At 39.7% G+C, this 16,645-nt stretch overlaps 2 protein-coding genes across 3 annotated transcripts in view; one reads left to right on the forward strand and one right to left on the reverse strand.

Moving 5' to 3' along the window:
* Window positions 1-16,645, forward strand: part of LOC146376991 (protein NLRC3-like) — a 414,853-nt gene that overhangs the window by 340,144 nt on the left and 58,064 nt on the right. The gene's annotated exons all lie outside the window — the stretch shown is intronic.
* The window catches only part of LOC146376998 (protein NLRC3-like), a 36,000-nt gene that overhangs the window by 16,443 nt on the left and 2,912 nt on the right, over window positions 1-16,645 (reverse strand). Inside the window, exons 3-6 of one of the 2 annotated variants that reach the window (XM_084944982.1) lie at window positions 16,429-16,530; window positions 10,862-10,940; window positions 10,514-10,700; window positions 8,557-10,357 (exon numbers count right to left, since the gene is read on the reverse strand). In XM_084944982.1, the coding sequence (XP_084801108.1) occupies window positions 8,557-10,357; window positions 10,514-10,700; window positions 10,862-10,940; window positions 16,429-16,530 (2,169 nt within the window). Of the gene's footprint in view, window positions 1-8,552; window positions 10,358-10,513; window positions 10,701-10,861; window positions 10,941-16,428; window positions 16,531-16,645 lie in introns of those variants that run through there. The other variant, XM_084944983.1, reaches the window with a different exon arrangement.

A 16,645-nucleotide genomic window follows, 5' to 3' on the forward strand; every position in this document is an offset into this window, starting at 1 on the left:
ACAGAGATTTTGCAAATGCTTTAAATATGTTTTATGCTCGTTTTAGTTCTTCTGATTTTAGCGAGGATATTTCTGAACTGAAACAGAAACTGAGAGATACTCAGCACTTTATCATTGAACTCAGTGATGTCAAAAAGGCCTTTCATACAGTCAATGTGAACAAGAGTCAGGGTCCTGATAATATTAGTGGCCGCCTAATTAAATCTTGTGCTGACAAACTCAGTCCTATATTTCAGGTTATTTTTAATAAATCCTTGCAAACACAACATGTGCCCTCTCTTTGGAAAGAAGCAATCGTGGTTCCTGTCCCCAAATCTAGTCGTCCAACAATTCTAAACGACTTCAGGCCTGTTGCCCTCACTTCAGTTGTAATGAAAGTCTTTGAAAAAATCATCAGAAATGTGATTATGAAAGAGACTGAACATCAGCTGGATCCAATGCAGTTTGCATACAGGCCCAACAGAGGAGTGGAGGACGCACTTTTGACTTTACTAAATCTGATTCTTAAACATGTAGAGAGTAAAGGGACTTTTGCAAGACTTCTTTTCATTGATTTTTCTTCGGCTTTTAATACAATACAGCCCCATATTTAAATTAAAAGACTTTTAGAACAGTTTGAAATCAGGAAAAACCTGGTGGGCTGGATTTTAGATTTTTTAACTGACAGGTCACAAAGAGTGAGAATAAATGGGGTTCTGTCTGACCCAGTGTTCTCCTCCACAGGTTCTCCTCAAGGGTGCGTCTTATCGCCCTTATTATTCATTCTCTATACAAACATGTGTCAGAGCAGACATGAAAACAGGGCCATCATTAAATATGCAGATGACTCTGTTATTGTCAGCTTACTGAAAGAGGGTGAAACTAACCACGGTCCAGTCAGTGATGACTTTGTTCAGTGGTGTGAGGAGTCTTATCTCCAGCTGAACATATCTAAAACAAAAGATATGGTGATTGATTTTAGGAAACAACAAAATGGGCACGCAGTCACTTTAATTAAAGGTCAGAAAATAGAGCAAGTACAATCATATAAATATCTTGGGACCATAATCCAGCGGTCTCCAACCTTTTTTGCGCCACGGACCGGTTTATGCCCGACAATATTTTCACGGACCGGCCTTTAAGGTGTCGCGGATAAATACAACAAAATAAAACTAGTACCGGTACCGAAAAAAAGAAGATTTATTCATAACACACATGAAAAGACCCAGGAAAACCGAGTTAACGATAAAAACTATAACAAAATAACGCTGAAAACCGATAAAAACCCTGAAAACTATACATTTCACACCTGAGCCTCAACTCTCGCGGCCCGGTACCAAACGACTCACGGACCGGTACCAGTCCGAGGCCCGGGGGTTGGGGACCGCTGCCATAATCAATGAAAAACTGAACTTTGATCAAAATTGCAAATCAGTTTGTAGAAAGGGTCACCAGCACCTTTATTGTCTTAGGAAACTTGCTCATTTCCACATTGACCAAAAAATGTTAACTTTGTTTTATCGTTCTTTTATTGAGTCAGTTTTATCCTTTTGTTTGGTGGCATGGTTCGGTCAGACCTCTGTCACAGAGAAAAACTCTCTAAATCAGATAGTGAGATGGTCCAGTCGTCTGATAGGTGAGCCACAGTCTTGTTTAGCCTCCCTGTACTCTAAGCAGGTACAGAGGATGGCTTTATCAATCCTTAAAAATGGTTCCCATCCTCTAAGGGGTGAATTTCAGCTTCTTCCCTCAGGACGGAGGTTTCTATTTCCGAGATGCAGGACAAAGCGTTATAAAAATAGCTTTGTCCCCGTTGCTGTCACTGAATTAAATAAGAACTGTTTTTGATTTGAAATATTAAAATTACTATATATGTGCCATAGTGAGGTTTATATCTTTACTAGGTATGTGTGTTTTTGAAGGGATGCCAAATGCTGTCATTTTTTCTGTAAAGAAAATTTACCTTGCCTATGGGTATAAATAAAGTTACCTTGACCTTGACCTGTCATGCATAAATTATCATAACCTCAATCAGTATTTTTTAAGTATTTTTATTCATCTTTTCATGCCTAAAGAGGAATAAAAATACCTAAGAAAAAAATCCTGATTGAGGTTGTTATAATTCATACATGATAGAGTTAATTTTCTTTAAATAAATTTAAAGCTAAAAAAAAAAAAAAAGCATATATGGAACAACATTTTTCTCTGTTATAATTAGAATACCATCTGAAAACAACATTTTTGGTCTATTCAGATAAGACCATCTACTGCTATTCTTCTTTTTATGGTACAAATTTTAGTTGCCAATTCCAGCATGAAAGTCATGTACATGTTTTATTTTGCATGATTGTAATTATACGGTGGAACAGTGTTTAGCACCATTGCCTCACAGCAAAAAGGTTTTGGGGTTCAAATCCACGACCTGGCCTGCTTCCTGGCAGAGTCCAAAGACATGCAGTTAATGGGGTTAGATACTTTATTCATCCCACACGGGAAATGTTTGTGTAACTGCAGTATGATAAAGAGTAAAAATAGTGCAGGTGAGGTTTGGTTAAATAGCGAACCTAAACTGCCTATAGGTGGCAGTGTGACTGATTTGCTGACTCCCTATGTTATCCAACTGGGATAGGCTCCTCCCACCTCACAACCCTGAACTGGGATAATACCATTCAGAAATTGTCACTTGTTGTCCTTAACAATGTGAAGTTTTTATTAGCGTTTGTTCACATTTTTATAGGATTTTACAGCACTGTTCCTTTGCTAGCTGCCTGCTAGCATCTAGCACCCTGTTGTAATGTGCTGGATACATCAAACAGGAGTATCTTCAAACAGTCTGCACCTTAGAAAGAATAAAAAAATTTTAAAGTCTCTAAATGGGTAAGATTGCCTCAATTAGAGGTTCTGAATGTTGGTTTAGACTAATTTTCAAATAACTGCCCAGCCCTGAACTCCAGTGGGTCTGAGCAGTACCAAAAGCAAAGAGGTGCAACACTGATGAAGCAGGTGAGCTGAGCTGCAGTGATGAGTGAGAGAGCTGACTGACTGGACTGCTGAGGTGAAGCACAATAACAGATATACTTCGTTTTAAAGGTGGATTGTGGAAGGCTAGGGGAAGATGACTCTTCATTCTGTGAACAGGTGATAAGCAAGTCTGTAAGAATTCAACAATGAGAGGGAAGGCTGGCTCAGATCCTGGTGAGTGAGGGCTAGTTACTCCAGGATAAGGTCAAGATATGATCGAGAGATTCTGGGAGACTGAACCAGTGAAGTTTAATGAAAACTAGAAAAATTTGCATTTCCTGCGAAAATGCTGTGTGGATGCCTTAACGCGTAAGATGTCTGCTGAAAAAAGCTGAAAAAGTTAAAAAATTGCAAAAAGTTGTATGGCGGTGAAGAAACTGAAAATTTTGCAGAAAACAGGTGAAGAAGCAGAAAGTTTTTGCTGAAAAGTGATGAAAAGCAAAAAATTCTACTGAAAGGGGTAAAGACGGAGAAATTTTTGCTGAAAAGTGGTGAAAAAAAATGTTGCCCTTAGCAGGATTCGAACCTGGCCCTCCTGGTCTCAAGGCGGCTGCTCATCTCACTGAGCCAAACTCTTTCTCACAAAGAAGAGGTGGAGAGACTGACAATTCTGCTGAAATGAGCAGAAGCTGCTGAGAATTGTGCTGATAAGAGGTGAAAAGGCTGAAAATTTTGCAATAGAGGTGAATAAGCAGAATTTGGGCTGAAAAGAGGTGAAAATTCTGCTGAAAAGAGTTCAATCAGCAGAATTTCTGCTGAAAAGAGGTTTTTGCTGAAAACAGCTGAAAAAGCTGGGATTTGTGCTGAAAAGTGGTGAAAAAAATGAAATTTGTGTTGAAAAGAGTTAAAAAAGTTTAACTGTTAACTGAAAGAAATGTTGCCATAAGCGGGATTTGAACCTGGGCCTCCCAGTGTTAGAACGGATACTCATCTCACTGAGAAAGAGCTGGAATTTGTGCTGAAAATGGGTGAAGGAGCTAAAATCTGTGTTGAAAAGAGTAAAAAAAGTTCAACTGTGAACTAAAAATATTGTTGCCACAAGCGGGATTTGAACCCCAGCCTCCTGCTCTGAGAACGGCTGCTCATCTCACTGAGCTAAAACACAGCTCAACCCGGCATGCAAAATCAGTGACCACATTGATAATGTGTTCCATTCATTTCAATGGTCAAAAGTCATAACACACATTAGCAGAAATAGCAGAATTTTTTAAAGTTTAAACATAGTATTTCTGCTAAAACTTAGTATTTATACTAAATAATATTTTTTTCCTGCCAAATCATAGCATTTGTGCTGAAACACAGAAAATTCTGCCAAATCATAGTATTTGAGCCAAATCATACAATTTGTGCTAAAATATTATTTATGATTTAGCAGAAACACTGGGACTTGGTAGAAATACTATGATTTACATGAAATACTTTGACTTAGCAGAAGTACTACAATCTAGCAAAAAAGTACTACAGCATAGCAGAAATTCGATCATTGAGCAGAATTGCTAGGATTTAGAAGAAATACTATGATTTGGCACAAATACTATGGTTTAGCACAAACACTGGTGTGGCTCAAGAACCTTTATTGTGCAGTTATACTATGATTTGGAAGAAATACTATGCTTTGGCACAAATACTATGATTTGGAAGAAATACTATGTTTTAGCACAAATACTATGATTTGGCTCAAATACTATGATTTACCAGTAATACTATGTTTTGGTACAAATGCTATGCTTTGGCACAAATGCTATGATTTGGCAGACACTATGATTTAGCAGAGATAATATGATTTGGCAGAAATACTAAACTTTGGCACAAATACTATAATTGAGTACAAGTACTACAAGATTACAGAAATACTATGATTTAGCAGAAATGCAATGTTTTTGCAGAAACACTGTAATTTCGCTTAAATAGTATGAAATAGCAGTAACACTATGATTTGGCAGAAATACTACTTTTTAGCACAAATACTATGATTTGGCAGAAATACTATGACTTAGTAGTAATACTATAACATAACAGTTCAATGTTCTTGCACAAATACCACAATATGGCAGAAATACTATGTTTTAGCACAAATACTGTGATTTGGTATAAATACTATGATTTGGCACATATACTATATTCCGCAGATACACTATAACATAACAGATATTCTACGACTTAGTAGTAATACTATAACATAACAGAATTATTAATTGGGCCCAAATACTATAATTTGGCACAAATACCACGATTTGGCAAAAATATCATGATTCGGCACAAATACGATGACATGGCAAAAATACTATGATTGGGTACAAATACTATGAATTGGCAGAAATACTGCGACTTAGTAGTAATACTATAAAATAACAGATATGCTGTGATTTTGCAGACATAGTATGTTTTTGCACATATACTATGATTTCGCTCAAATACTATGAAATTGCAGTAATACTATGATTTGGCAGAAATACTATGATTTGGCAATAATACTGCGTTTTAACACAACTACTGAGATTTGATTGAAATACTATGATTTAGAAGAAATACTATGACTCCATACAAATACGATGCTTTGGTACAAATACTATGATTTGGCACAAGTACTATGATTTAGTACAAATACTATGATTGGGCAGAAGTACAATGTTTCAGTACAAATACTATGATTTGGCAGAAATACTCTGATTTAGCAGAAATTCCTGCAAAAAGGTACTATTTCTGCTTTTTAGCAGAAATACTGTAATTTGGCATAAATACTATGATTTGGGATAAATACTATGAATTGGCACATATACTATATTCAGCACATATACTATAACATAACAGAAATTCCTCCACTTAGTAGTGATACTATAACATAACAGAAATATTATGATTTGGCCCGAAAACCATGATTTTGCACAAATACCATGATTTGGCAAATATACTGATTTAGCAGAAATACTATGATTTAGCAGAAGTACTAAGATGTAGTAGAAGTACTTTGCTTTAGCATAAATACTATGATTGAGGAGTAATACTTTAACATAGGAGAAATATTGATACACAGACACACATACACAGAGAGTAAAGGGAACAGGAGCTGTTGAGAGTCTGGGCTTGGTATATCTAGGTCAGTTGAATTAGCTGCACCTGCTGTAATCAGCCTTTACACACACAGACACAGAGAGAGGTGTTGAGTTTTCTTCAGTGTATTTCTGACATTCAGGATTCCCCTCGAACAAATGGCCATAATTTCCTAACCGTAGGGGTTAGAACGTTCATTCAGACATCGTTTTGTTCAGAACAGATGGGGGAATCTTTGGGTCTTCATAAATCAGAGATAAAATATAAATTATTAAAGATATATGACTTGTAATACACTGTAACTGAGTAGAGGAGAAGCAAAAACTGCCTTGACTTGCCCTCAAACAACGCTTTCTAACTCTAAATCTAAATGGAGCATCAAAATCATTCTTTCACCGTAAGAGACAGCAGGCTTTGGTGAACAGTCATGGAAATTTTCAGGTCTCTCTGGAAATCAGTTAAAAAAATATGACGAGAGAAAAAAGTGGTTCATTTCCAGAGTTTGAAATCTGAAGAAATCTGAGCGAAGGACGAATTTCCTACCCTCAAACAAGTCTAACTCATCTCAGAACGGTAATAGGTGAGAAAATAATTCTTGAATTGTGAGCGTCAGGAGAGTCTGAAGATATATTGGCACAAGCCTCATGTCTCAACTTTGCTTCGTTAAGGAGATATGACAATTTGAAAATGCCTCTCATTAGAGAAATCCAGCGGTGATTTTGAATAAACTCTCCATTGACTGTCTATGGAGAGTTTTGAGACTTAGTGTTGCTCTGAGGAGATTTGCAAAATATCTGTAAGTCCCACAACAATGATAGTGACATTTTCTGAAAGCCAGCAAAAATACCTACGTTTTGATGTATAATTTGAGGAGGTTGAGTGAAAATTGAGAGAGTAGCAAGAAGTTGTTCAGACATGAAGAGAAAACTGAAAAAGGACCAGCACTCACTCTGAGTTAATTGCATAGCAACCATAACAACGCATGTATTTTCTGAAAAATCACAAAGCTGCAACTGAAAACTTAAAGAGGCATTAAATGAAAACGGTAACAGATATGAAAAAGCTGAATCACACAGGAATAGCCCAATCATTTGAGAACGTTTTAAAGTTTGAATGGAGTTTCTACGTGAAAGTATGAGCATGTAGTTAAGTTTCAAGAACAAGCAAGTTTTAGCAGAATTGTGGAAGTTTTCCATTCATTTCAATGGGACAAAAAAAAGGAAAAAAGCTTAATATTTTAAAAAGTATAATAGTAATAAACACCAAAAGATATAGCTGGAATTAGCAGAAATAGCAGAACAGTTTAGAGTTTGAACGGAGAAAATCGGCTGAAAACTGAGGGAGTAGTTAAGTGCCGAAAAACGTGGAGCAACTAGAAGAATAAAGTTTAAAGAGAAACAGGAACTCAATAGTGTTTATGCCCTTTGAGGGCATCCACACAATTATTTCTACTAAAGCAGATATAGCAATTAGTCCTTCCACCACAGTCGTCCACAAAGCAGTGAGATAAAATCTCAAGTCTCATTCTGCACAGTGTAAATGTCAGTGTCCTCTGGGTCCTCACTGATCATTGTATTCTGTCACAAATTGTCATGGTTCACAGACTGTGTACAGTCGGAAATCAAAGTGCACGACATAGGAGAGATTAAAAAAAAAAAAATCAAGCAAATAGATCAGGAAACAGGAAACCTCAAGAAACACGAGGAATTTGATTGAATGTGCCAGCAGCTGCAGATCCTGGGAACTGTACTGGTGAGGCTGATTGTAACATATAGAAGTGAACTCCTCTTCAGCTGAGCAGTGCACTGATGCAGAGCAATAAGACCAGAGGAGGAATGAGGGAGTTGATGATGATCACCTATGGTCCATCACAGTCTTTAAACGTCTTCAGTCAGTACAGAATGATGCTGCTCAACTTTTAACCAGCACATGAAATAGACTGGAATTTACTCCAGTTTACATCTCTTTACACTGGTAACCAGTTCATTTAAACGGCTTTATTTAAAATTTTAGTGCTTACTTTTAGAGCCCTGTGTGGTCAAGCCTCAGTCTATATTTCTGACCTTCTAGAAACATACAGTTCTTCTCACAGTCTGAGATCTTCCAGTCAAAGGCTGTTACTTACCACTAACTAATTTATTCAGACTCACTTATTCAGAGTGGCCTTTAACTAGTTTTAGGCTGTATGATGCTAAATATTTGCTGTTTAATGTTTTTATCTTCTATGTTTTTACTGCCTGTTTCTATTGTAAAGCACTTTGTGGTTTTTCACCTGTGAAAGCTGCTGTATAAATAAAGTTTACTTACAGGATAATTCTGGACATGACTTTGATAAAAGCTGACACCCAGATATGTTTAAGACACTGACATTTACTGCTGCTACCAAACATTAAATATTATTTAGTGCTGATGATCATTTAAATAAATATGTTTAAGTTTTTAAGTGTCCATCACACATTACACTGTTTATGTTATAAATAAAAGACTGATCACATGTTTACTTACAGAGCTTTGTTGGAGGCTTTGACCACTGGCAGCAGCCTCAGAAGAGCCTCCTCTGAAGCAGAGTATTTCTTCAGGTCAAACTCATCCAGATCTTTTTCTGATGACAGTAAGATGAAGACTAGCGCTGACCACTGAGCAGGAGACCGTTTATCTGTGGAGAGACGTCCTGATCTCAGGGACTGTTGGATCTCCTCCACTAGAGAACGATCATTCAGTTCATTCAGACAGTGGAACAGATTGATGCTTTTCTCTGCAGACAGATTCTCACTGAGCTTCTCCTTGATGTACCGGACTGTTTCCTGATTGGTCTGTGAGCTACTTCCTGTCTGTGTCAGCAGACCTCGTAGGAGAGTCTGATTGGTCTGCAGTGAAAGACCCAGGAGGAAGCGGAGGAACAAGTCCAGGTGTCCATTTGGACTCTGTAAGGCCTTGTTCACAGCACTCGGATGGAGAGATTGTAGGTTTGGTTTGCTAATTAACTTAGACAAAATTGAGGTTGTTTGTTTGTCTTCCAGCAGATTTTTTCCAGAGTTGATGAAGATCAGATGGACATGAAGAGCAGCCAGAAACTCCTGAACACTCAGATGGATGAAGCAGAACACCTTGTCCTGGTACAGTCCACTCTCCTCTTTAAAGATCTGTGTGAACACTCCTGAGTACACTGAGGCTGCTCTGATATCGATGCCACACTCTGTCAGGTCTGATTCATAGAAGATCAGGTTTCCTTTCTCCAGCTGATCAAAAGCCAGTTTTCCCAGAGACTCCATCATCTTCCTGCTCTCTGGACTCCAGTGTGGATCTGTCTCAGCTCCTCCATCATACTTGGCCTTCTTCACTTTGGCCTGAACCACCAGGAAGTGGATGTACATCTCAGTCAGGGTCTTGGGCAGCTCTCCTCCCTCTCTGGTTTTCAGCGCATCCTCCAGAACTGTAGCAGTGATCCAGCAGAAGACTGGGATGTGGCACATAATGTGGAGGCTTCGTGATGTCTTGATGTGGGAGATGATCCTGCTGGCCTGCTTCTTATCTCTGAATCTCTTCCTGAAGTACTCCTCCTTCTGTGGGTCAGTGAACCCTCTGACCTCTGTCACCATGCCAACACAGTCAGGAGGGATCTGATTGGCTGCTGCAGGTCGTGTGGTTATCCAGAGGCGAGCAGAGGGAAGCAGTTTCCCCCTGATGAGGTTTATCAGCAGCACATCCACTGAGGTGGACTTTCTAGGGTCAGTTAGGATTGTAGTTTTGTGGAAGTCCAGAGGAAGTCGACACTCATCCAGACCATCAAAGATGAACACAACCTGGAAGTCTTCAAAGCTGCAGATTCCTGCTTCTTTGGTTTCAGTAAAGAAGTGATGAACAAGTCCCACCAAGCTGAACTTTTCCTCTTTCAGCACATTCAGCTCTCTGAAAGTGAATGGAAATATGAACTGGATGTCCTGGTTGGCTTTGTCTTCAGCCCAGTCCAGGGTGTGTTTCTGTGTTAAGACTGTTTTCCCAATGCCAGCCACTCCCTTTGTCAGCACTGTTCTGATTGGTTCATCTCTTCCAGGTGAGGCTTTAAAGATGTCTTCTTGTCTGATGGTTGTTTCTGGTCTGTCTGGTTTCCTGGATGCTGTTTCAATCTGTCTGACCTCATGTTCATCATTGACCTCTGCAGTCCCTCCCTCTGTGATGTAGAGCTCTGTGTAGATCTGATTCAGAAGGGTTGGGTTTCCTGCTTTAGCGATCCCCTCAAACACACACTGGAACTTCTTCTTCAGAGCAGATTTAAGGTTATGCTGACAAATGGCAGCAATGTGCTCTGAAAGAGAAGAAATATGTAGAATATCATTTGAAAGTGGAAATAAACACTTAAATCCAAAAAGAATGAATCTTTAAAACATGTTGCTCCGTCTCTTAAGACATTAGTAAATGTTCATTTATCCAAAAGTTTAAATCTTTATAGAAATCCTCTTACTGCTCCACAGACGGTCAGCCAGCTCCTCCTGCTTCATTCTCCTCAGGAAGTTTAGTGTGATCTTCAGAAATGCCTCTCTGCTGCTGCTCCTCTGGCTCTCTAAGCATTCTGGGTTATTTGGACTCAGAACCTTCTGGATCTTCTTCAGCTCGTTCTTCACAAAAGTGATGATGTTGTCCTCCAGCAGCTGGAACAGAATATTTATGAATGAGCCAATCAGACTGAAATCATGGAGCCAAACATCAGATCAGTGTTGGACACACTGACAATCCACTGGTCTACAAAGAGCAGCATGGAGATGACTGTGAACAGAACAGATGTAACAGTAGTTGTTGTACATGTACAGACCATAAATATGGAGTCCAGCTGTGTTTGATGCTGCTGGGCAGACTGACCACTGGGAACCTCTGAGCTCTGCTGGTCCACTCTGTGGAGGAACCATGAAGAATCAGTTCAATTCAATTCAATTTTATTCATATAGCGCCAAATCACAACAAAAGTCGCCTCAAGGCGCTTCATAGGTACAGAGAAAAACCCAACAATCATATGACCCCCTATGAGCAGCACTTTGGCGACAGTGGGAAGGAAAAACTCCCTTTTAACAGGAAGAAACCTCTGGCAGAACCAGGCTCAGGGAGGGGCGGGGCCATCTGCTGTGATTGGTTGGGGTGAGAGAAGGAAGACAGGATAAAGACATGCTGTGGAAGAGAGACAGAGGTTAATAACAGATATGATTCAATGCAGAGAGGTCTATTAACACATAGTGAGTGAGAAAGGTGACTGGAAAGGAAAAACTCAATACATCATGGGAATCCCCGGCAGCCTACGTCTATTGCAGCATAACTAAGGGAGGATTCAGGGTCACCTGGTCCAGCCCTAACTATATGCTTTAGCAAAAAGGAAAGTTTGAAGCCTAATCTTGAAAGTAGAGATAGTGTCTGTCTCCTGAATCCAAACTGGAAGCTGGTTCCACAGAAGAGGGGCCTGAAAACTGAAGGCTCTGCCTCCCATTCTACTTTTAAATACTCTAGGAACAACAAGTAGGCCTGCAGTGTGAGAGCGAAGTGCTCTAATAGGGTGATATGGTACTACAAGGTCATTAAGATAAGATGGGGCCTGATTATTTAAGACCTTGTATGTGAGGAGCAGGATTTTGAATTCTGGATTTAACAGGAAGCCAATGAAGGGAAGCCAATACAGGAGAAATCTGCTCTCTCTTTCTAGTCCCTCTCAGAACTCTTGCTGCAGCATTTTGGATTAGCTGAAGGCTTTTCAGGGAGTTTTTAGGACTTCCTGATAATAATGAATTACAGTCGTCCAGCCTGGAAGTAATAAATGCATGAACTAGTTTTTCAGCGTCACTCTGAGACAGGATATTTCTAATTTTAGAGATGTTGCACAAATGGAAGAATGTCTAAAAGTCTTACATATTTGTTTAATATGTGCGTTGAAGGACATGTCCTGGTCAAAAATGACTCCAAGGTTCCTCACAGTGTTACTGGAGGCCAAGGTAATGCCATCCAGAGTAAGAATCTGGTTAGATACCATATTTCTAAGATTTTCAGGGCCGAGTACAATAACCTCAGTTTGATCTGAATTAAGAAGCAGAAAGTTAGCGGCCATCCAGGTCTTTATGTCTTTAAGACATTCCTGCAGTTTAACTCATTGGTGTGTGTTATCTGGCTTCATGGACAGATAGAGCTGGGTGTCATCTGCATAGCAGTGTAAATGTATGCTATGTCTTCTAATGATGCTGCCTAAGGGAAGCATGTATAATGTAAACAGAATTGGTCCTAGCACTGAACCCTGTGGAACTCCATAATTAACCTCAGTGTGTGAAGAGGACTCTCCATTTACATGTACAAATTGAAGTCTATTAGATAGATATGATACAAACCACTGCAGCACAGTACCTGTAACACCTACAGCATGTTCTAATCGCTCTAATAGGATATTATGGTCGACAGTATCGAACGCTGCACTGAGGTCTAGCAGGACAAGCACAGAGATGAGTCCACTGTCAGAGGCCATAAGAAGATCATTTGTAACCTTCACTAAAGCTGTTTCTGTGCTGTGATGAGCTCTGAAACCTGACTGAAACTCTTCAAATAAGCCTCTGCAGATGATCTGTTAGCTGTTTGACAACTACTCTTTCAAGGATGTTTGATATGAAAGGAAGGTTGGAGATTGGCCTATAATTAGCTAAGACTGCTGGGTCTAGAGATGCTTTTTGAGTAAAGGTTTAACTACAGCCAGCTTGAAGGCCTGTGGTACATAGCTGATTATTAGAGATAGGTTGATCATATTTAAGATCGAAGAATTAATTAATGGCAGGACTTCTTTGAGCAGTTTTGTAGGAATGGGGTCTAAAAGACACGTTGATGGTTTGGAGGAAGTAATTATTGAAGTTAACTCAGAAAGATCAATTGGAGAAAAAGAGTCTAACTTAACATCAATGGTACTAAGAGTAGCTGTAGATAATATTACATCTGTGGGATGATTATTGGTAATTTTTTCTCTAATGATTAAAATTTTATTTGTGAAGAAGTTCATGAAGTCATTACTAGTTAATGTTAAAGGGATGGTTGGCTCAACAGAGCTCTGACTCTTTGTCAGCCTGGCTACAGTGCTGAAGAGAAACCTGGGGTTGTTCTTATTTTCTTCATTCAGTGATGAATAGTAAGATGTTCTGGCTTTGCGGAGGGCTTTCTTATAAAGCAGCAAACTATTTCTCCAGGCTAAATGATGATCCTCTAAATTTGTGACACGCCATTTCCTCTCCAGCTTACGAGTCATCTGCTTTAGGCTACGTGTTTGAGAATTATACCACGGAGTCAGGTACTTCTGATTTGAGGCCTTAGTTTTCACTGGAGCTACAGTATCCAGAGTCGTACGTAGTGAGGAGGTAAAATTATTAACAAGATGATCGACCTCTGTTGGAGTAGCGTTCAGATAGCTGCTCTGCTCTGTGTTGGTTCAGGGCATTGAAGATGATAACAGTGGGTGGATTATATTCTTAAACTTAGTTACAGCGCTTTCAGAAAGACATCTACTTTGATAAAGTCTACTCTCCACTGCTGTGTAATCAATTATTGTAAATGTAAATGTTATCAGGAAATGATCAGACAGGAGAGGGTTTTCAGGAAACACTGTTAAATGTTCAGTTTCTATGCCATATGTTAACACAAGATCTAGAGTGTGATTAAAGTGGTGGGTGGGTTCTTTTACATTTTGAGAGAAGCCAATTGAGTCTAATAACAGAATAAATGCCATGTTGAGGCTGTCATTTTTAGCATCTACATGGATGTTAAAATCACCCACAATAATTATTTTATCTGAGCTGAGAACTAAATCAGATAAAAAGTCTGAGAATTGGTTGATTAATAGGCTGGTGTGAAAAATTGCTGCCACACCTCCCCCTCGGCCTGTGCTTCGAGGTTTCTGGTAGTTAGAATGACTCGGGGGTGTTGATTCATTTAAACTAACATAATCATCCTGCTGCAACCAGGTTTCTGTAAGGTAGAGTAAATCAATTTGTTGATCAATTATTAAGTCATGTACTAACAGAGACTTGGAGGAGAGAGACCTAATATTTAATAATCCACATTTCACTGTTTTACTCTTTGGTTCAGATGTGGATACTGTATTGTTCTTTCTTTGTGATTGTTTATGTTTAAGTTGTTTGTTGCTGGTTTTTAGTTTGTTTTCTGTCTGTTTGGGAGCTGACACAGTCTCTATGGAGATGGGTTTTTGGGGGGGTAGCAGGAGGAGAGAAGCTGCAGAGAGGCGTGTAAGACTGCAACTCTGCTTCCTGGTCCCAACTCTGGATAGTCATATTTTGGGGGGTTTAATAAATTTGTCCATATTTCTAGAAATGAGAGCTGCTCCATCCAAAGTGGGATGGATGCCGTCTCTCCTAACAAGACCAGGTTTCCTCCAGAAGGTTTGCCAATTATCTATGAAGCCCACATCGTTTCTGGGACACCACTCAGACAGCCAGCAATTTAAGGAGAACATGCGGCTAAACATGTCACTCCTGGTCTGATTGGGGAGGGGACCAGAGAAAACTACAGAGTCCCACATTGTTTTGGCAAAGTTGCACACCGATTCAATATTGATTTTAGGGACCTCCGATTGGCGTAACCGGGTGTCATTACTGCCGATGTGAATTATGATTTTACTGTATTTACGTTTACCCTTAGCCAGCAGTTTTAAATTTCCTTCAATGTCGCCTGTTCTGGCCCCTGGAAGACAACCGACTATGGTTGCCGGTGTCTCTAGCTTCACATGTCTGAGAACAGAATCACCAATTACCAGAGTTTGACCCCCGGCGGGTGTGTCGCCGAGTGGGGAAAAACGGTTAGACACATGAACGGGTTGGTGGTGTACCTGGGGCTTCTGTTTAGGACTATGCTTCCTCCTCACCGTCACCCAGCCGCCCTCTTTCCCCAGCTGCTTGGGATCTGCCGGGGAACAGCTAGCGGAGCCTACGCTATCTTCGGCTACACCAGCTACAGGGGCCTGGCTAGCTACGGGTGAATGAAGGGTAATCCTGTAATCCTGGCCTACATTTGTTACAGGTATTACTGCTAAAGGAGGCTGAGGAGTAACTAAACATCTGACACAATGAGCAAGAAAGTGCAGGAGGGACAGGTGAAGTAGCCATGGTGCTAGCGAGTCGGCTACGAGCTAAGCTAAGCTAGCGAAACAGTAAAAACACAGTGAGTGAATACTTTGGCTATAAATTAGGTAGTGAGTACACAGAGAGTGTGTTTCGGATGAAGCAGGTGAAGATTATACTATGAAAAAAGAATGTATTTAAAAAATTTTAATTAAATTGCTAAGCAGATAAGCTACTCAGAAACACCACTGTTTTTGAGCAGGAACAGGAAGTGATACTCTACCACAGAGTGAACACCAAGTTCAACACAGGATGAAGATCCAGGAGTTTCTGCTCAAATAACTTCATCTGAATCAAGTTTGTCAAGTTTTAAACTCTCAGATTGTGAACATATCAGTAATTTTCAGTCTGTTTTTATGGACTTTCTTTCAGTGGTGATGTCAGGGATGATTTTGTAGAAGCTCACAAGAAGCTTTGAGACTTCATTAAACTGAACCATCAGCAGATCACTGCTCCAAAACCAGAACATGATCCGAGGTCTCCCTCCACCACCAGAACACCAGCTTTACTAACGTGGTAGATCAGTGTAGTACAGATCAATAACTGATGAGTCATTTTATCAAAATCACCGAGTGCTTCACATCTGACCCTCTGATGTTTCTGTAGACATTTTGCATATTTAATGAATGTCTGACAGTTTTACATTCGTTCTATGAATACAGTGGAGATGTTGTGTTATTGTCACCATGTTTTTCCAGCATCATAAATTCTTAAGTTCAGAAAATTAGATTCTTTCTTCACAGCTGAAAAACAACAACATTTATTCTCTTTTGAAATCTGCATCGTCCACTCCAAAGGTCACAATCTGAAGGTAACATCTGGTTTTGTTCCCTGTGATTAACTCTGAGCATCAGTATGGTGGGATTTATCCACTACATCCACACCACTGTGGTTCAGTGTTGTCCTGATGGAGTCTCATTAACAGCAGCCAGTATGATCCAGGCTTTAGCTGCTGGGTCTCTTTGTGACCTCTCAGACTGTTTAACAGATCCGACACAAAGAGAATCAGAGCAGCTCTGTTCTTTAAAGACAAACATGAACCCACTCAGGTCACACTTTCCCCACAGATATGAGCATCACTGTCCTCAAACAGCAAATGACCAAGTCTAACATTTGGATCTTTTCTCTTTCATTGTTTTCTTTTTAATGAATCTTTGTAACAATCTGAGGATGTTTCAGGTCAAATTTATCCAGGAAACACAAACATGTAAAGGAGTCATCACAGCTCTCTGACCTCGTTGGTCCAGATTCATCACTGAAGTTTGGAGGATGACCTTTGGACCGATCACTCCTCACAGACGGACAGCTGGACCCTGCAGACTGTGACCTCTGACCTCTGCAGACACAAACATGATAAAGTGATTGAAGCAGCTGTGATGACACAGACTACAGATAATGCAGCTGTTTCCTGTCAGTAACAGTCCTCTTAGATTAGAGTTCAGCTTTTTACA

This window comes from Perissodus microlepis, chromosome 11 (genome assembly GCF_051167445.1).
Source record: "Perissodus microlepis isolate ML-2025 ecotype Zambia chromosome 11, ASM5116744v1, whole genome shotgun sequence".
Taxonomy (NCBI): Eukaryota; Metazoa; Chordata; class Actinopteri; order Cichliformes; family Cichlidae; genus Perissodus; species Perissodus microlepis.